Source organism: Chiloscyllium plagiosum, unplaced genomic scaffold (assembly GCF_037043375.1).
Source record: "Chiloscyllium plagiosum isolate Xiang-an unplaced genomic scaffold, Cpla_swu_hap1 HiC_scaffold_2, whole genome shotgun sequence".
NCBI classification, from domain to species: Eukaryota; Metazoa; Chordata; class Chondrichthyes; order Orectolobiformes; family Hemiscylliidae; genus Chiloscyllium; species Chiloscyllium plagiosum.
Window position 1 is genome coordinate 124,087,985 of NW_028270140.1, and position 21,506 is coordinate 124,109,490.

Here is a 21,506-nt window from a genome sequence, read left to right on the forward strand (position 1 = left end):
AGTAATATCAGTTCCACACAAGTACCAGGCAGTGACCATCTCCAGTAAGAACTAATCTAAATAAAATCCTGATATTCAATGGCTTTACTGTCGCTGAATTACAAACTATCTACATCTTGTTACCATTCACAAGAAACTGAATCAGCCATTTAAGTACTGCATCCACAAAAGCAAGTCAGTGGCTGGTCAAGTGACTCGCCACCTGATTCCCCAAAGCCTATCCATTTTTACAAGACACATGAAGAGCATGATGGAATACTCTGCCTTACTTGGATGAGTGCCTCTCGAACAACACTCAACTAGCTTGACACCATCTAGAGTATAGCAGCCTGCCTGACAAATATCATATTCTCTCTGTCCACAACTGATGCATGGTGGCAGAACTGCATGTTAACTACAGCGTGCACAGCTGCAGCTGCTTGGATAATACTTCCCAAAAACGAACATGATTGTGACTTATATCATCACAGCTGTTGCTGGGTTAAAATGCTGAAACTCCTGAACGTAACTTAAGAAATAAGTTCAGGAATAAGCAATTCAGTCCTTCAACTCTGCTCTGCCGTTCACTCAGATCATGGCTGATCTTTTATTCTGCATCATTCCCGTATCCCTCGCTAAATTAGTAACATGGTTTTCTAACAACAGAGATGGGGTCATAGAGATGTACAGCATGGAAATAGACCCTTCGGTCCAACCCATCCACGCCAACCAGATATCCCAACCTAATCTAGTCCCACCTGCCAGCACCCGGTCCATATCCCTCCAAACCCTTCCTATTCATATACCCATCCAAATGCATCTTAAATGTTGCAATTGTACCAGTCTCCACCACTTCCTCTGGCAGCTCATTCCATACACGTACCACCCTCTGTGTGAAAAAGTTGCCCCATAGGTGTCTCTTATATCATTCCCCTCTCACCCTAAACCTATGCCCTCTGGTTCTGGACTCCCCTACCCCAGGGAAAAGACTTTGCCTATTTATCCTATCCATGCCCTTTATAATTTTGTAAATCTCTATAAGGTCACTCCTCAGCCTCCAATGCTGCAGGGAAAACAGCCCCAGCCTGTTCAGCCTATCCCTATAGCCTAAATCCTCCAACCCTGGCAACATCCTTGTAAATCTTTTCTGAACTCTTTCAAGTTTCACAACATCTTTCCAATAGGAAGGAGACCAGAATTGCACACAATATTCTGACAGTGGCCTAACCAATGTCCTGTACAGCCGCAACATGACCTCCCAACTCCTGTACTCCATACTCTGACCAATAAAGGAAAGCATACCAAACACCTTCTTCACTATCCTATCTACCTGAGACTCCACTTTCAAGGAGCTATGAACCTGCACTCCAGGTTTTCTCTGCAACACTCCCTAGGACCTTATCGTGAAATGTATAAGATTCTGCTAAGATTTGCTTTCCCAAAATGCAGCACCTCGCATTTATCTGAATTAAACTCTATCTGCCACTTCTCAGCCCATTGGCCCATCTGGTCCAGATCCTGTTGTAATCTGAGGTAACCCTCTTCACTGTTCACTACACCTCCAATTTTGGTGTCATCTGCAAACTTACTAACTATACCTGTTATGCTCACATCCAAATCATTTATGTAAATGACAAAAAGTAGAGGGCCCAGCACCGATCCTTGTGGCACTCCACTGGTCACAGGCCTCCAGTCTGAAAACAATCCTCCACCACCACCCTCTGTCTTCTATCTTTGAGCCAGTTCTGTATCCAAATGACTAGTTCTCCCTGTATTCCATGAGATCTAACCTTGCTAATCAGCCTCCCAAGGGGAACCTTGTCGAACGCCTTACTGAAGTCCATATAGATCACATGTACCACTCTGTCCTAATCAATCCTCTTTGTTACTTCTTCAAAAAACTCAGTCAAGTTTGTGAGACATGATTTCCTACGCACAAAACCATGTTGACTATCCCTAATCAATCCTTGCCTTTCCAAATACATGTACATCCTGTTCCTCAGGATTCCCTCCAACAGCTTGCCCACCACAGAGGTCAGGCTCACTGGTCCATAGTTCCCTGACTTGTCCTTACCACCCTTCTTGAACCGTGGCACCACGTTAACCAACCTCCAGTCTTCCGGCACCCCACCTGTGACTATCGATGATACAAATATCTCAGCAAGAGGCCCAGCAATCACTTCTCTAGCTTCCCACAGAGTTCTAGGGTGCACCTGATCAGGTCCTAGGGATTTATAAACTTTTATGCATTTCAAGACATCCAGCACTTTCTCCTCTGTAATATGGATATTTTGCAAGATGTCATCATCTCTTTCCCTACAGTCTATATCTTCTTATCCTTTTCCACAATAAATACTGATGCAAAATATTCACTTAGTATCTCCCCCATTTTCTGTTGCTCAACACAAAGGCCGCCTTGCTGATCTTTGAGGGGCCCTATTCTCTCCCTAGTTACCCTGTTGTCCTTAATGTATTTGTAAAACCCTTTGGATTCTCCTTAATTCTATTTGCCAAAGCTATCTCATATCCCCTTTTTGCCCTCCTGATTTCCCTCTTAAGTATACTCCTACTTCCTTTGTACTCTTCTAAGGATTCACTCGATCTATCTTATTATACCTGACATCTGCTTCCTTCTTTTTCTTAACCAAACCTTCAATTTCTTTAGTCATCTAGCATTCCCTATACTTACCAGCCTTTCCTTTCACCCTAACAGGAATATACTTTCTCTGGATTCTCATTACCTCATTTCTGAAGGCTTCCAATTTTCTAGCCGTCCCTTTACCTGCGAACATCTGCCCCCAATCTGCTTTCAAAAGTTCTTGCCTAATATCGGCAAAATTGGCCTTTCTCCAAATTAGAACTTCAACTTTTAGATCTGGTCTATCTTCCATCATTATTTTAAATTTAGTAATGAACTAAACGTGGTTCAAGGCCACACTCTAGTGTGCACTTAGAGATTGGTGGCCTAGCCTGGGATGTCCACATCCCATTAAATAATCAAAAGGATTGATTGCTGACTTCTGGGAGATCAGAGATATCCCTTTCAAACGAGGCTCATGACTTCTGAGAGAAGAGCCACTATGAGGCAAGTGAGTGGTACAGAAGACTGTCATGAATACAGATGATCTCATCCAGTGAGCCATTGGCATGTTGAAGCTGTGCTTTTGGTGCCTACATAAATCTGGAGGTGCAATTAATACTTTACAGTGTGTGTGTGCCCTGTTTGACAGTGGTCTGCCATGAAAAGTCATTATACAGGAGAAAGATTAGAACCGGAGCACAACAAAGACATTTATCTATCTGATAACATGACCAGTAGAAGAAGCAGATGATGTGACAACAGAAATAAAGATGAGAATTCCAATACTAGACCATCCAATTGCTTTGCTACCAGTGATGCCCTAATTGCAATGGTTTTTTTAGATTATGACTCATACTAGATGAATGCAAACTGCAGTTTTCCCACTCCAGTGGGTCCTGTTCTGTATTGATCTTCAACGTGAAGTAACTGAGTGGGCAGGTTGGCTTTTGGTGCAGTGATGATGCACACCATTGCCTTTTATTTGCCGCCATTTTAAAGAAGCGAGATTTGACAAGCGAGAGTGCATGATAGAATCAGTATGCTGGAGACTTTTATTGGTGGGCTTGACCTAATGGTCTGAGGCTCATTTGTTGCTGCAACTACTGTAGGAAAAGGCCTGCGAGTAGGTACATTGCCATTGTTTTTTGTAGAAAGTCTATTTCTTGAATAATCAAATCATTTGTTAATTTTGTCAATAATCATGATCTTGTGTGGTTAATGGTCGGAATGCTATTACATTAATTTATTTGGATTTTGATTGTGAATATTTCTTAAACTTATCATTACTGATGCAATGGACCATTGATTAATGTGAAACCTCTTACATTAGAGTCCTATTAATCAGGATTTTAGTAATAGTAATGCGGTTTCTAGTTTACTATTACATATTTTGATGTGATAATGACACAGTGGTCATTGCGTTGAGCTAGTAATCCAGAAGCTAGACAATGGGATGTGGTTTCAGATTCCAACATGATGACTGAACTCAAGTTCTGCCACTTAATAAATCTGGAATTTAAAAAAAGTCTGAGTAATAGTTTCACAGCTGTCATCCCTTTTGGTCCAGTAATATCTTTTAGGAAAGGAAATCAGCCATGCTTGCTCAGTCTGACCTATGTGTGAGACTCCAGACCCAGAACAATGTGATTGACTTTGAACCGTCCTCTGAAATATGTTATGAAGATGTGGGTGTACTGTATCTTTAAGAAAGTTAAAAGCTAGCAGAAGTACCTGACAGCACCAAGTGTTCTGAACACAATATAATGGAATCGTTTGGTCCAACAGCTAGTGTAGCTGGTTGCCTGGAGACAAAAAAGCAAAATTTGAATTGGGCCAATCAGTTTACATTATATCCCAAAAAAACAAACTCCAATCAAGTTTTGAATTTAGTATATTGATAATATTAAAAGCCAATGACACAATCCAACTGTTTTGGGAGTATAAGACTGGGAAAAATTGAGCAGTTGGGTGAAGAACTGCCAAGCTAGCAACACATGCAGACTGCCCACAGGATAGCTGTCTTAAAGGTAACTTTATCGATCAGTGACCTGTGAAATATAATCCTTAAGAAGAGGAAAAGAAGATAGAGGAAGATACAAAGAGAAGATTCAACACCTGGCTGGTTTTGAAATTTGAAATTTTGGTAAATCTTAATCAGGGGTTTTATCTGATGAGCACTGTAGAAGGGGAAGATAAAAGATTGGAGAAAGGAGTTGTAAATAGTTGTTAGTTAATTATTCTCTGTTATAGAACAAAAGAACATTACAGCACATGAACAGGCCCTTCAAGCCTGCACTGATCCATATCCTCTATCTAAATCTGCTGCTTGTTTTCTAAAGATCTGTATCCCTTTGCTCCCTGTCCATCCACGTATCTGTCTAGATACATCTTAAATTATGCTACCCTTCCCACTACTACTACCTCCAGTGGCAGTGCATTCCAGACTACCCTCGGCATGAAGAACCTGCCACATATCTCCCCTAAACTCTTTCCCTCTCACTTTGAACTCGTGGCCCCTAGTAATTGAGTCCTCCACTCTGGAGAAAATGCTTCTTGCTATCCACCCAGTCTACACCTTTCATGATCTTGCAGGCCTCAATTAGGTCCCCGTCAACCTCCTCCTTTCTAATGAAAATAATCCTAATCTACTCAACCTCTCCTCATAGCTAGCACCCTCCATAGCAGGCAACATCCTGGTGAAGCACCACTGCACCCTCTCCAAAGCATCCACATCCTTTTGGTAATATGGCGACCAGAACTGTACGCAGTATTCTAAATGTGGTCAAACCAAAGTTTATAAAACTGTAACATGACCTGCCAACTCTTGTACTCAATACCCCATCCAATAAAGGAAAACATACAGTATGCCTTCTTAACCACTCTACTGACCTGCATTTCCACTTTCAGGAAACAATGGACCTGTACACCCAGATCTCTCTGTACATCAATTTTCCCCCATGACTTTTCCAGTTATTGTATAGTTTGCTCTTGAAATGCATCTTCCAAAATGCATCACCTCACATTTGTCCGGATTGAACTCCACCAACCATTTCTCCACCCAACTCTTCAATCTATCTATATTCTGCTGTATTCTGTGACAGTCCCCTTCACTATCTGCTGCACCACCAATCTTAGTGTCATCTGCAAACTTGCTAACCTTCCTCCAAATCATTTTATGTATATCACAAACAACAGTGGTCCCAGCTCGGATCCCTATGGGACACCACTGGTCACAGGTCTCCATTTGGAGAAGTTTCCTTCCACCAGTACTCTGTCTCCTGTTGCCCAACCAGTCCTCTATCCATCTAGCCTGCACCCATGCGACTTCACTTTCACCATTAGTTTACCATGAGGGAACCTTAGCAAACCCCTTACTGAAGTCCAAGTATATGACATCTACATCCCCTCCCTCATCAATCAACTTTGTCAACTCTTCAAAGAATTCTATTAGGTTTGTAAGACATGACCTTCCCTGCACAAAACCATGCTGCCTATCACTGATAAGCCCATTTTCCTTCATATGGGTATATATCCTATCCCTTAGTATCTTCTCCAGCAGCTTCCCTACCACTGACATCAGGCTCACAGGTCTCTAATTAACTGGATTATCCCTGCTACTCTTCTTAGACAAGGGGGCGACATTAGCAATTCTCCAGTCCTTTGGTCCCTCACCTGTTTTCAAGGATGCTGCAAAGCTATCTGTTAAAACCCCAGCTATTTCCTCTCATTGCCCTAAGTAACACTTCCTCCTTATGTCAACTTGACCTAGAATAATCAAAAATCTATCCCTAGCCTCCACATCCACCATGTCCCTCTCCTCAGTGAATACCGATGCAAAGTACTCATTAAACCTCACCCATTTTCTCTGACTCCATATATATCTTTTCTCCTTCGTCCTTGAGTGGGCCAACCTTTTCCCTCTTTACTCTCTTGCTCTTTATATGTGAATTAAAGGCTTTAGGGTTTCCTTAACCCTGCCCACTAAGGATATCTCATGACCCTTTTTAGCCCTCTTAATTCCTTGTTTCAGATTGGATAAAGTTTAGATGAGATTTGTATTCATTTAATGTTATATGTATATACAAGTATATGGGAAGAGGTTAAGGTGAACGTATATTAGAGTAATGTGTTAGAATAATGTGTTTAAAGAACAGAAAAATGAAACCATCTTTTCATTATGTTGGTTCATTTTTTCTTAAAGGGGAGGTGTTGTGAATAAGTGGGTGTACTATACCTTTAAGAAAGTTTAAGCAAATTTGAATTAGGCCAATCAGTTTAAATTCTATCCCAAAAAATACCAAACTCCAATCAAGTCTGTACTTAGCATATTGACAATATTAAAAGCCAATGACACAATCTGATTTTTTGGGGGTATAAGACTGGGAAAAATCGAACAGTTGAGGGAGTACTGCCAAGCCAGCAATACATACAGATTAAAGGCTCTCTGCCTTTATTTCTGATGAAGGGCTTTTGCCCGAAATGTCGATTTTACTACTCCTTGGATGCTACCAGAACTGCTGTGCTTTTCCAGCATCACTAATCCAGAATCTGGTTTCCAGCATCTTCAGTCATTGTTTTTACCTAGTTGATTTTAACCCTACTGCGAATCCTCTTGCAAGGATGCCTGCCTGGAAGAAGTTTTCCTCCTCTACAAGAATCTCAGGGTGTCCCTCTCCCACTGCAACTCCCAGGTCATTTCCTCTGCCCTGAAGCTCGGCACTGTCCCCATGACTTGTCCTACCTGCCTATCTTCTTTTCCACCTATCCACTCCACCCTCCTCCTTGACCTATCACCTTCATCCCCTCCCCCACTCACCTATTGTACTCTATGCTACTTTCTCCCCACCTCCACCCTCCTCCAGCTTATCTCTCCACCCTTCAGACTCTCTGCCTTTAATCCTGATGAAGGGCTTTTGCCCAAAACGTCGATTTTACTGCTCCTCAGATGCTGCCTGAACTGCTGTGCTCTTCCAGCACCACTAATCCAGAAACACATACAGATTGCCCACAGAATAGCTCTCTGAAAAGTACCTTTATCGATCAGTAACCTGTGAAACACAATCCCTCAGAACAAGAAAAGAAGACAAAGGAAGATACAAAGAGAAGATTCAACACCTGGCTCGTTTTGAAATTTGAATTTTTTGTAAATCTTAATTGAGGGTTTTATCAGACTAGCGTTGTAGATAGTTAGTTAATTATCCTCTGTTATACTTTAAGAAATAAAGTTGTTAATTTTTACTTTAAAGTGTGACCTTTGGGATAGTTCTAGACCTCCCGAATTTTCACAGATTACTGCACGGGATAAATGTTTTCTGTGTTGCTGGTTAAAATTAAGCAGAAGAGTTTACCCGTTTTTGTAACAAATGGCTGAGCAAACTGTTCAGTTCGAGGATAATAAAGGATTGGCAACAAATGCTGGCATTTTCCACCTCCATTTAAGAAAAATAAGCTTTCGTCAATTCACCCCATGCTCAACATTTGGACTCCACCTCCATAGTCAATGATGGAAGCTTCTCACCCAGTTTTCACTTTGAAGTTGCTTTGAGTCTGAAGAGTTGAAGTAGGGTATTACAGGAAAAGTGCTTATTGCAATTTGTAAGTAATGAAGAGTTAATTTATTTTAGTATGCTTTGACATTAGATGTAATATTTCTTTAGTTAATCTGAACTCACCATTCTCACCTTAGCCCTCTATCCTTTTGAACTACAAAGCTACCTGCATCTTGAACACATTAATGATACTCGATTCAGTTGTCTTTGGCAACTTATTCGGTATGTGTGTTTCTGTCTGACATATTCCAGTTTGATCAGTGTTTTTGGGTCTTTACATGATAGTGCTTGTTCTCCTTCATTCTGCTAAAGTTCTTCTCTTTATATTAGTGTAATTGATGGGAGCAAGGCATGACTGATAGCTGAGTTATAATTTAAGACAGATCTGTAAATGAATGAATAATTCTAAATGTTTTACATTCTAATTCTTTAAAATAATTACGTTAAATTGTACTACCTAATGATCTTTAACTTTTAGAAGCAGTTTCATCAGGTGCTTCTAGAAGCGTCTATAGCAAAAGCATTAAAATGTGAGAGTAAAGGGGATGTGCCTATGAAGAGTCAAAATGAATTGACAGAATATAAAGGATAATATTAAACGATGCTTCTTGAACTAGGAACGCATCATGTTTAGTATTTTGAAGGATTGTATGTTGTAATGGTCTTGGGAATTGACGAATGAGTTTTAAATTTCGCTGCTGGCATCAGATTGTGGTTTATAGCAGATTACGAAGTAGGCCTAGGAGAATAGCTGAATTAACCAGTTGACTAGTGATAACAGAATGCTAAAGGTCACGTTGCTTAAGATTTTATAACAATAAGGGTTTTTTTCTTTAAAGGTGGCTAACTTAGCCTAGTAACTTGTGGTCTTCACAAAGCTGTTTGCTGCTTCTTGCTGGGCCCAGTTTTTCTAGTTTTTTTCATCTTTCCATTATGGTCACTGAAGCAACTGATATTATAACTGGTGCAAAGTTTTTTATATGTTTAAAAAAACCTGGTCGTTAAAACTTGGAAGAAGGTCATTAAACTCAAATAGTACGTGACAATGTTTACCCTCTGCATGAGCCATTGGTTCTAATCGTACTTATCTACCCTGTTCCCAAATCCATTTAATCCCTTCAACTCCATCCAATAAATCTTGAATTTGCTATTGTTTTTGCTTTGACCTCTTATTCTTGAAATGAGTTCCACAACTACTCATTTATGTGAGACAAAATTCCTTTTGCTCTTTGATGCAAGTCTCACACATTTAATCTTTCATTTTTGCTTTCTCATATCTATTATTTGTTTCGTTTGTCTCCTTCATTTCTGTCAAGCCTGGTAGTACACCTTGGTCCAACCACATCTGTTGTCTGTCCTAAATATTCTGGGGCATCCGAGGGGCAGGAAGATCAACATTTCGGGCAAAAGCCCTTCATCAGGAATGTCGATTTTCCTGCTCCTCGGATACTGCCTGACCTGCTGTGCTTTTCCAGCACCACTTTGATCTAAACTCTGGCTTCTGGCATCTGCAGTCCTCACTTTTGCCCTGTCTTAAATATTCTGCCTTGTGAATCTGGCATCCATCAGAGTCTCTAGTCTCCCCAGTAAAAATTAAAATTACCCATAACAGAAACTCCTAATATTTTATATTTTATGCAAAGCACAGGCTTATGCAAAATAGAAGTGTCACATTTCAGGCATTACATGTTTAACTGCTTGCATTTCTTAGACTGAAATTTATGTTCGAATGTGCTGTATTAATCACCTGAATGTTTGCCAATGTCCATGTACAAAATTTAACGTATAATAAAGAATTGAGACTGAGTGAGAAATTCTAATAGTAGATCAAATCCTGATTTGTACACAGCTTTTGGAGAAACACAAGATCACAGAGGTTATGGTAGAATTGCTGGAACTTTACCAGGAGGAAGATGATGCTTATATTGCTTTATCTGAAGCAACTACAGAACTCTACCAATATCTACTCCAACCGTTTCGAGATATGAGAGAATTGGCTATGCTGCGACGCCAGCAGATAAAGGTAAGAGTTTGCAGTTTAATTCTATTTCTTGGCATTTATGTGTGGAAGTACTTGGAGGGATTTTGTGTGGTGAAATGAAAGGCATAGCCTACTCCACATATAAGACCTAATGTTGTGCTTTACACTGACCTGTCTTGAATAAAATCCACCGCGTTGTTCACTGATTTCCATTTTGTGTTCTATTCATAACTATTTGCATTTATTGAATTATCATAGAAAAAATGTTCCAAGGCGCTTTTCTTATGAGAAGAAAGGGAAAGAATGTTTGTAGAAGAAGTACAAGAAATAACTGAATACTGCAATACGAATTAGGCTTTGAAGATGAGTTTTAAAGATATAACTTGAGGTTGAAGGACAGAGGAATTTAAGTATTGAGTTCCAAAACAGAGTGCAGACTGAGCTTTGCTGGCAAGTAATGGAGTCTAGAGATGAGATGCGTACATGGATAACCAGAGCCAGGGGATGTGAGTGGTGATACAAGTTTGAAGTAGGGTGAAAAAACTTATGGGAGAAGATAAAGATCTGGGATGTGGATTTTGATTCATCTATTTGCAGATATACAGCCATTGTAGGCCAGGTGAGGTCTGAAATAATGGATTAGTGCTATTGAGTGTAGGATTGGAGAGTGAGGGCAAAGCCAAATGGTGGAATATTTGAAGAATTGTGCTTGGAGGTGATACAGACATGGATAAGGTTCTGATAGTGGTGGAAATAATGTAGATACAGAAGCCATGATGTGGAGGAGCTGGTGTTGGACTGGAGTGGAAAAAGTTAAAATCACGCGACAACATGTTATAGTCCAACAGATATGTTTGAGGCACTAGCTTTCAGAATGCTACTCCTTCGTCAGGTAGCTGTGGAGCAGGACCATAAGACACAGAATTTATAGTAAAAGGGTACAGTGTCATGCAACTGAAATGATATATTAAACAAATCTAGGTTGTTAAGTTTTTCATCTTTTAGAATAGGTTGCAGGTTTTGGTTCATTAATATGTAAATCCCAGAACTACTTTTAAGTCACCTTCTCGAGATAACTTAAGGTTTTATTTAAAAAGAAAAGTGACATCTCGGCTCAGGCAGTGCATCAGTTAGACTGGTTTTATTTCCGATGTGAAATTTACAAAATACTGCATGAATTGACTGCCTGCATAGTGTGCATTTTGTTGAGCAAAATAGAACGTATCTGCAAATATAATTATGCAAATACAAATTCAGCACATAGATTTGTGTGTACGCATGCATGAGTGTCAGTGTGTGCATGCATGTGTGTGTGTGTGTGAGAGTGCACATGAGAGAGTGTTTACGTGCGTGTATGTGAGAGTGCGCACATGAGAGAGTGTTTACGTGCGTGTGTGTGTGTGTGTGTGTGTGTGAGAGAGCGCGCGCGCGATGGAGTATAGGCCTGTGAGAGGGTCTGCATGAGAGCATGTCTGGTGTAGTGGGGTCACCTGTAGTGTGACATGAACCCATGGTCCCGATTGAGGCCAACCTCATGGGTACTAAACTTGGCTATCAGCCTCTGCTTGGCTACTTTGCGTTGTTGCATATCCCGGGGTCTGCCTTGGAGGGTAGTCACCCAAAGATCCCAGGCCAAATTCCCTGACCGCTGAATTGTTCCCTAACTGAGAGGGAACCCCCCCTGTCTAGTAATTGTTGCACGGTGTCCATTCATCTGTTGTTGTAGAGACTGCTTGGTTTCACCAATGTACCGTGCCTCTGGGCATCCTTGCCTGCTGCGTATAAGATTGACAACATTGGCTGAGTCATATGAGTACCTACCGCGTACACGATGGATGATGTCCTCACGTGTAACGGTGGTATCTGTGTCAACACTGACAGGCTTAAACACGTCTGAAACAAAAACACAGTGATATTCATGAATTTCATCCCACCGTCAGACTTATCATGGACTATTCTTTGTGTCTGTCTCATTCTTGGACACGTACATTTCCATCAAGGATGGGTACCTCAGTACCTCATTCTACCACAAACCTATTTTTAACCTCATAATGCTACACTTCTCGGGCTTCCACCCTAAACATTAGAACAGCTATCCCCTACAGACAAGCGCTATGCATACACAGGATCTGTTCAGATGAGGAGAAATGTGACGGACATGTGAAGGTGCTCAAGGATTCCTTCATAAGAACTGGGTATGATACTCAACTCATCAATCGTCAGGTCCATCGTGCCACAGCAAGAAACCGTAATGACCTCCTCCAGAGACAGACAAGTTTACAACGTGTACAGAAGGAGCTGCCAGAGGAAGTGGTGGAGGCTGGTACAATTGCAACATTTAAAAGACATTTGGATGGGTATATGAATAGGAAGGTTTTGGAGGGTAATGGGCCGGGTGCTGGCAGTTGGGGCTAGTTTGGGTTTGGATATCTGGTCAGCATGGGCAGTTTGCTCCAAAGGGTCTGTTTTCATGCTGTATATCTCTATGACTCTATAATAGGGTACCCTTCATTGTCTAGTACTTCCTGGGAGCTGAAAAAAACCACACCATGTTCTTCGTGGCCTGCAACACGTTATTGTTGAGGGTGAGCACCTCACCAAGACCTTCCCTACGCCTCCACTTCTTTCTAAACAACTGCCAAACCTTAAACAGATTATTGCTTGCAGCAAACTGCCGAGCCTTCAGGACAACATGGACCACAACACTGTACAATCCTGTCATGATGATAACCATTGCAAGACGAGTCAGAGTGTTGACACCGATGCCACCATGACATGTGGGGCCACCCCCTACCATGTATGTGGCAGATACTTATGTGACTCAGCCAGCGCTGTCTATCTCATGCTGTAGGCCAGGATGCCCCGAGGCATGGTACATTGGCGACACCAAGCAGACGCCACAATAATGGATGAATGGACATTGTGCAACAATCACCAGATAGGGTTGTTCCTTCCCAGTCAGGGAGCATGTCAGCAGTCAGGACTTCGGCCTCTGACCTTTGGGTGACCATCCACCAAGGCGGACTTCGGGTTATGCAACAATGCAAAGTAGCCAAGCAGAGGCTGATAGCAAAGATTGGTACCCATAAGGTTGGCCTCAGTCAGGACCTTGGGTTCATGTTACACTACATGTGTCTGTCTGTCTCTCTCTCTGTCTCTCACTCTCACACACTCTCTCTCTCACTCTTGCAAGCACAAATACAAACATGCAATTCTGTCATCTCTCTCACACCCACATACTCATCCACGCGCACACCCTCTCACAGGCTTATGCTCCATTACACTTACTCTCACACACTTTACCAAGCTTGCACCTACATAAACACACACTCTAAAGTGCACTCACATGCTCTCTCTCTGTCTGTCTCTCCGTCTCTGCCTCTCTGTCTCTCACACTCACTCATGCATCTGCAAATACAAATTCACCCCATAGACTTATATGTATTTGCAGGTGCATTCTATTTTGCTCAACAAAATGCACAGTCTGCAGGCAGTCAATCTATGTAGTATTTTGTAAATTACCCATTGGAAATAAAAGCAGTCTAACTCAAGATTGGGGTACAGACAGACTCTAACCTCACACCTTTAATGCACTGCCTAAGCTGAGGTGTCACTTTTTTTTTATAAAACCTTAAGTTATCTCAAAAAGGTGACTTGAACGAAGTTCTGGGATTTACATATTAATGAACAGAAGCCTGCAACCCATTTTAAAAGATGAAAGACTTGACAACAACAATCTAGGTTTGTTCAATATATCATTTCAGTTGCATGACACTGTGTAATCTTTTGCTATAAATTCTGTGTCTTATGGTCTTGCTCCACAACTACCTGTTGAAGGAGGAGCATTCCAAACGCTGAGACATATGATTATTAAAGGATTGGACACTCTGGAGGCAGGAAGCATGTTTCCACTGATGGGTGAGTCCTGAACCAGAAGACACAGTTTAAAAATAAGGGGGAGGCCACTTAGAACAGAGTTGAGGAGAAACTTCTTCACCCAGAGAGTGGTAGGTGTATGGAATGCTCTGCCCCAGAAGGCTGTGGAGGCCAAGTCTCTGGATACTTTCAAGAAAGAGTTGGATAGAGCTCTTAAGGATAGTGGAATCAAGGGTTATGGGGATAAGGCAGGAACAGGATACTGATTTGAGGATGATCAGCCATGATCATAATGAATGGTGGTGCTGGCTCGAAGGGCAGAATGGCCTACTCCTGCACCTATTGTCTATTGTCCATATAGTGCTTCCAAATAAACCTGGTGGACTATAACCTGGTGTTGTGTGATTTTTAATGTAGATACGGAGGTAAGCCATATTACGGAAGTGGAAGGAGATTATCTTTTTAGATGGATTGTTTTTCAGTTTTGGAAGCTATGTGTCCAAACAGTTATGTATGGGCTTTTTAAAAATGCTAAATGTCTGCCATATCCTGATTTGTTTCGGAGTGAATTAGAGATCAAATCTCCATTTTGTGTTTCTTCTGTTATTGTGCTGAGCTGATGATTTTTAAAATAAATAATCCTGTTCGACATTATCTAATACGTGATAATTGCAGTTAGGGTTAGTATTCAGTTTTGCTGATCTACTTTGGGCATAGATTAGTGTCAAGTGCTTCTGTGTGTCTAGATTGTTCTATAGCTTATTGTAGCTTCACCCTCACAAAAATATCCTTATTGTACCAACAAAATAATTTTCCATTGCCTAGTGCAGTCTGTCGAGTAAATTTACTGCCTGCCAGCTCAGTGCAAGTTTTTGACTAAATGCAAATGTACATCTCCAAGTCACTGCCACAAGACTCGCTATCATTCAGCATCACTGTACTGTCTGTTGTTTGAGTGGTTTCTTAACTTCCATTGGCTTGCCTTCAGTCACTTGTCAGAGTCAAAAACGTGGTGCTGAAAAGCACAGCAGGTCAGGCAGCATCCGAAGGGCAGGAGAGTCTGATGAAGGGCTTATGGCTAAACATCGACACTCCCTCCTCAGCTGCTGCCTGACCTGCTGTGCTTTTCCAGCACCACACTTTTTGAGTCCGACTCTCCAGCATCTGCAGTCCTCACTTTTTTCCTTCAGTCTCTTGTACCAGTAAAATGATCAAAATATCATGAATTTAATGACTGTAGTTTATAATTCATTTTATTTGATGCAAAGCTATTTATACTTGTGTTTTATAACATCTTAATTTGACTTATGAAAATTTCTTTTGCCTTATTGCTGAGCTGTTCTTACTGTTTTAAGAACAGTATGTCTAAGATGCTTGAGGATGTCCTGTTCTTTAAGACAGTCTCTCTTTGCTATTGACAGGAAGACATGACAAAATTAATCATTGCCTCCAGTCTGCCAGTTCAGGTCCCATACTCCTTTATGCTTTGAGATCTGCACAGTCTGTAGCAAGCATGTTAATATGCTGGGTAAATGCCACCAGGGATTATTTTGGAAGATCCTCTAATGTTAGTGACAAGAAAGCAGTCTTAACATATCCAGCGGGTGCTGATCACTCAAAGTCCAGTCCACTGAGCAAGACTTGTCGTTTTTATGCATGACACCAGACTCCTGAAGTAACTGCTCTACTGATTTCAGGAGACAGTGAGGTCTGCAAATGCTGGAGATCAGAGTTGAGGATATGTTGCTGGAAAAATACAGCAGGTCAGGCAGCACCCGAGGAGCATGAATATCGACGTTTCGGGCCGGAGTCCTTAATCAGGAATGAGGCTGGGAGCCTCCGGGGTGGAGAGATAAATGGGAGAGGGGGGTTGGGGCTGGGGAGAAGGTAGCTAGGCGTGCAATAGGTGGTTGGAGAGGAAGGTGGAGCGGATAGGTGGGAATGAAAATTGACAGGTGGGACAGGTCATGAGGGAGGTGCTGAGCTGGAAAGTTGGAACTGGGGTAAGGTGGGGGGAGGGAAATTGCAATAGGTGAATGGAGGTGGAGGTAAAGGTGATGGGTTGGAGATGAGGGTGGAGCGGAGAGGTGGGAAGGAAGATTGACAGGTGGGACATTGCAATAGGTAGATGGAGGTGTGGTAAAGGTGATAGGTTGCAATAGATGGGGGTAATTGCAATCGGTTGCAACAGGTGGATGGAGACGAGGGTAATTGGAATACGTTGTATTAGGTGGATGGAGGTGGGGGTCTCAGTTACCTTCTCCTCAGCCCCGTCCCCCCCCTCCCATTTATCTCTCCACCCTGGCTCCTAGCCTCATTCCTGATGAAGGGCTCTGGCCTGAAACGTCGATTTTCCTGCTCCTCGGATGCTGCCTGACTTGCTGTGCTTTTCCAGCAATACACTCAATACTACTGAATAAAGCCAGGGCAAAAGATTTCCAGGCAGACAGCAGGTCTGCTTTGGGATATCTTCAGAAATGCTTTAATATGCCATTTCAGCTGGGGAATGAGAACCCAAATTGTAGTTTGAGTATACAGGAGTTCGAGAGTAGTGAGGCCCGAAATAACGTTTCAAGGTTGCAAGGGGGCACCGGTAAGCAAGAGGTTGTTTTGAAGTGTGTCTATTTGAATAGCAGAAGCATCTGGAATGAGGTGGGTGAACTTGCAGCATGGGTTGGTACCTGGGATTTCGATGTTGTGGCCATTCTGGAGGCATGGGTAGAGCAGGGATAGGAATGGTTGTTGCAGGTTCCAGGATTTAGATGTTTCAGTAAGAAGAGAGAAGATGGTAAAATGAAAGGGGGGGGGGTGGCGGGTGGCAGTGGCATTGTTAGTCAGGGACAGTATAACGGTTGCAGAAAGGACTCGTCTACTGAGGTAGTATGGGCTGAGGTTAAATACAGGAAAGGAGAGGTCACCCTGTTGGAAGTTTTCTATCAGCCTCTGAACAGTTCCAGAGATGGAGAAGATAGGATAGCAAAGATGATTCTCGATAGGAGCAAGAATGACAGGGTAGTTGGGGGATTGAACTTTCCAAATATTGACTGCGAATACTATGGTTCAAGCGCTTTCAATGGGTCCATTTGTGCAGGAGGGTTTCCTGTCATAATACGTAGTTAGGCCAAAAAGGGCGAGGCAACATTGCATTTGGTACTGGGTAATGAACCCATCCAATTGTTAGATTTGGAGGTAGGTGAGCACTTTGGTGATAGTGACCACAATTCGGTTATGTTTCCTTTAGTGATGGAAAGGGCTAGGTATATACTGAAGGCCAAATATACTGCAGAGCAAGAGTTATAGCTGGGAGAAAGGCAATTAAGCGATTAGGCAAGATTTAAAATGCATAGTTACTGCCAATCCTTGATACACATGTGCCTGTCAGGCAGGGAGGAAGTTGTCGAGTGCGGGAGCCGTGGTTTTCTAAGGAAATTGAATCTCTTGTCAAGAGGAACAAGAAGGCTTATGTTAGGATGAGATGTGGAAGCTCAGGGCCCTTGAAAATTACAAGTTAGCCAAGAAAAATCTAAAGAAAGAGATAAGAAGAGCCAGGAGGGGACATGAGAAATCGTTGGTGGATAGGATCAAGGAAAACATGAAGGCCTTCTATAGACATATCAGGAATAAAAGAATGACTAGAGTAATATTAGGAGAAAGTGAGGACTGCAGATGCTGGAGACCAGAGTTGAAAAATGTGGTGCTGGAAAAACACAGCAGGCCAGACCGCATCCGTGGAGCGGGAGAATCGACGTTTCGGGCACAAGCCCTTCTTCAGGAATAAGGCTGGTTTGCCAGATGGGCTGAGATAAAAGGTAGGGGGGAGGGAATTTGGGGGAGGGGTGCTGGGAATACGATAGGTGGAAGGAGGTGAGGGTGATAGGCCGGAGAGGGGGTGGGGGTGGAAGGGCCGGGAAGTAGTTTGCAGGTCAAGAGGGCGGTGCTGAATACGGGGGTTGGGACTGAAATTAGGTGGGGGGAGGGGAAATGAGGAAGCTGGAGAAATCTACATTCATCCCGTGTGGTTGGAGGGTTCCTAGGCGGAAGATGAGGCGCTGTTCCTCCAGGCGTCATGTGGTCAGGGTCTGGCGATGGAGGAGGCCAAGGACCTGCATGTCCTTGGCGGAGTGGGAGGGAGAGTTAAAGTGTTCAGCCACGGGATGGTTAGGTTGGTTGGTGCGGATGTCCCAGAGGTGTTCCCTGAAACGTTCCGCAAGTAGGTGGTCTGTCTCCCCAATGTAGAGGAGACCACATGGGGTGCAACGGTACAGTAAATGATGTGTGTGGAGGTACAGGTGAATTTGCGACGGATATGGAAGGATCCATTGGGGCCTTGGAGGGAGGTGAGGGGGAGGTGTGGGCGCAAGTTTTACACTTCTTGCGGTTGCATGGTAAGGTGCCGGGAGTGGAGGTTGGGTTGGTGGAGGGTGTGGACCTGACGAGGGAGTCGCGGAGGGAGTGGTCTCTCCGGAACGGTGATAGGGGTGGGGAGGGAAATATATCCTTGGTGGTGGGGTCTGTTTGGATGTGGCGGAAATGACGGAGGATGATAAGATGTATCCGGAGATTGGTGGGGTGGAAGGTGAGGACCAGTGGGGTTCTGTCCTGGTGGCGATTGGAGGGGCAGGGTTCAAGGGCGGAGATGCGGTGGAGAGGGAAATTGCGGTCTTTGAAGAAGGAGGCCATTTGGGTTGTTCGGTATTGGAATTGGTCCTCCTGGGAGCAGATGAGGCGGAGGCGAAGTAATTGGGAATATGGGATGGTGATTTTACAGGGGTAATATTAGGACCAATCAGGATAGTGGTGGGAAGTTGTGCATGGATTCAGAGGAGATAGGGGAAGCACGAAATGAATATTTTTTGTCAGTATTCACACTAAAAAAAACAGCGTTGTTGAGATTACTGAAATACACGCTACTAGACTAGATAGGATTGAGGTTCACAAGGGGTAGTGTTAGCTGTTCTGGAAAGTGTAAAAATAGATAAGTCCCCTGGGCCGGATGGGATTTATCCTTGGATTCTCTGGGAAGCCAGGGAGGAGATTGTTGAGCCTTTGGCTTCGATCTTTGTCATCATTGTCTACAGATATAGTGCCAGATGACTGGAGGCAAAATTGGATGTATTGATGTTACAGTTAAATAAAGGTAATTACAAGGGCATGAGAGAGGAAGTCGGCTAGAAGCAGAGCCTAGCGGGGAAGATAGTAGAGCAATAATGGCAGGAGTTTCGGGGTGTAATTGAGGACACAGTACTGAGGTACTGTCACTGGGCCAAAGTCCTGAAACACCCCAACCTAACAGCATTGTTGGTACATGGACTGCAGTGATGCAGCAAGACAGCTCTCCACCATCTTCTCAAGGGTAACTAGTGACAGGCACTAAATGCTGGCTCAGCCAACAGCACTCATCTAATGTGTGGAAAAAAAAAATCAGCGTCATCTAAAATACTGTTGCTGCAGTCTTATTAAGTGTATGGGGGGATAATTTTAATCCCCTGTTGTAGGTGGGAAACATTTTCTTAACAAAGTGACCAAAGCTCTGAGTTCAAATTAATTCGTAATTCCTTTAATATGGATTTGTATTCCATTTTTGACCACCTGCTAGCAGATGAGGTTTCTTGAGGTTTGTGATGTCCAATTACTGAAAGAAGTGTGACTGGCTAGATTGAAGATCATTTATGACAGTAATTGTGGGTCAGGATAAGCAAGAGAGCTTCTGCATTTGGCACCCTTCCCTCAAAATAAAATTACTGAATTCATTATCTGCAATCAGTCATGGCGGTGTGGTCTCCCTATCGTCCCATTTCCCTATTCCCGTGTCAGTCAAAGCAAACATTCAGAGACACAGTATGGCTTTATCTCCTTCATCTTTATTCCAGGCACTGGAGGGACAGAGAATGATCGCCCATCTGCACAGAGACATGAGTTCTTGGTCTTGTCTCGAACAGCAGATTCTTAATGTATTATTTAGTCGCTTACAGGGAGGAACATCTGGATAAGGCAACATGCATATTGATTGGGTGACCGTTACAATCAGCGAGTGTCAGTAGTAGAGATTAAGCCATTTGGTGTTCTATAATGAATATTCTTAACCTTAACTGGCTTCACATAATGAATGCTTCTTTACCTTGTTAACCCACTACCCTTGCTTCCAGTACCTCATTGTTTACTGCAAGTTATTATCTCATCCAAGTCATGCGAGCTGAGCCTTTTGTCAAGCAACCCTAAACTTAACTCTTTCCCTAACTGCTCATACCTTATACACTTTCTCATCCCTACCACCCCTACATCTGGACCAGAGAGTCTGGTTTCAAATTTTATCTGCCCTAGAGGTGTGTAATAAAATCTTTAACCAGCATGATCAGAAAATATCTCCCCACTGCTCTGATTATCTCATGCCTCAATGATTGCAATTTCTGCTCACTCCTAATGTCAGATCTTATGTTTTTTAGCCTCATCCCATTGACTGCTGTCCTGTGCAGGCAGTTCCATGTCTGTGGCCTTGAGCTGTAGGCTTATCTGCCTAGTTTGCCCAGTCTATCAGATTGTAGCCAGGAATTAAGGCAGTGTTTAAACAAAATCCCATTTTTCCATTAAGTTCTCTAAATCTCTGCCCCACCATTTTTCTACCTCCATTTTATTGGACCTAACTTTTCTCATTTGATTTAAAACAGCATTTTTTTTCTGTTTAATGCGTTCTTTGATTTATTGTATTAAACTAAATGTTAAATAAACGTTTGAATAGTTCAGTGATTTATGCAACGAATTAGAAATTTTGGAAGTTAATATTTCTTCTGATAAACAATTAGATAAATATATTTAATATTTTAGTAGCACAACTAAATCTTTAATATATTTAATATTTTAGTTGCACAACTCTGTAATCTTGTGCAAAGATTACAGAGGTGAGACTAAGTGTAGTGATCAAATAAGCTTATCAACTATGATTAGATTACTTTGCTCTATTGGAATCATGGATCACTCTTATCATGCCAGCATCCACTGATGTGAGCAATGGCAGCAAATCTTAGAATCTTTGCAAAGCAATTTAGATGCCCAAATAGTGCACATCTGCAGATTTGTGATCAGAACTCTTTTATCCTTTCAATAATGCAGTTTTAAAAAAATTTTCATTTGAGTTTTGATAGATCGATAGAGCAATTTTTAAAAATAGCATTTATTTACTCAAAACCTTAGCTATGATTTCATAATTTGTAAGATTGTAATTTTGATAGCAGATTATGCTTCTGAGCTGTCTAAAATCCAATTGAGCATACTTGGATAGAGTGCACATCAGGTCTCTACGTTTTGTAAGAAAGTAATGCAGTTTGTATAACCACACAATATTCTTCTAGTAGATAGTACTATGGAATTTCAAGCTTGAATTTATAGGGTTATTGGTTGCGTTCTGAGGATTATAAGATTTGTGGCAGTTACAATTCTTATAGAAGTAAGTATGATTCGCGTGGTATTCCTCCAATGCAGACACAATTTAAACCCCAGTTTATTTGTCTACTTGGTTTCCATGCACATTGATAGTATACAAATA

The 21,506-nt window shown here is 42.2% G+C and overlaps 1 protein-coding gene across 1 annotated transcript in view; it reads left to right on the forward strand.

The window, feature by feature from the left end:
* The window catches only part of jmy (junction mediating and regulatory protein, p53 cofactor), a 121,405-nt gene that overhangs the window by 4,682 nt on the left and 95,217 nt on the right, over window positions 1-21,506 (forward strand). Inside the window, exon 2 of the mRNA XM_043706859.2 lies at window positions 9,959-10,132. Coding sequence (XP_043562794.2) covers window positions 9,959-10,132 — 174 coding nt within the window. The remainder of the gene's footprint in view (window positions 1-9,958; window positions 10,133-21,506) is intronic.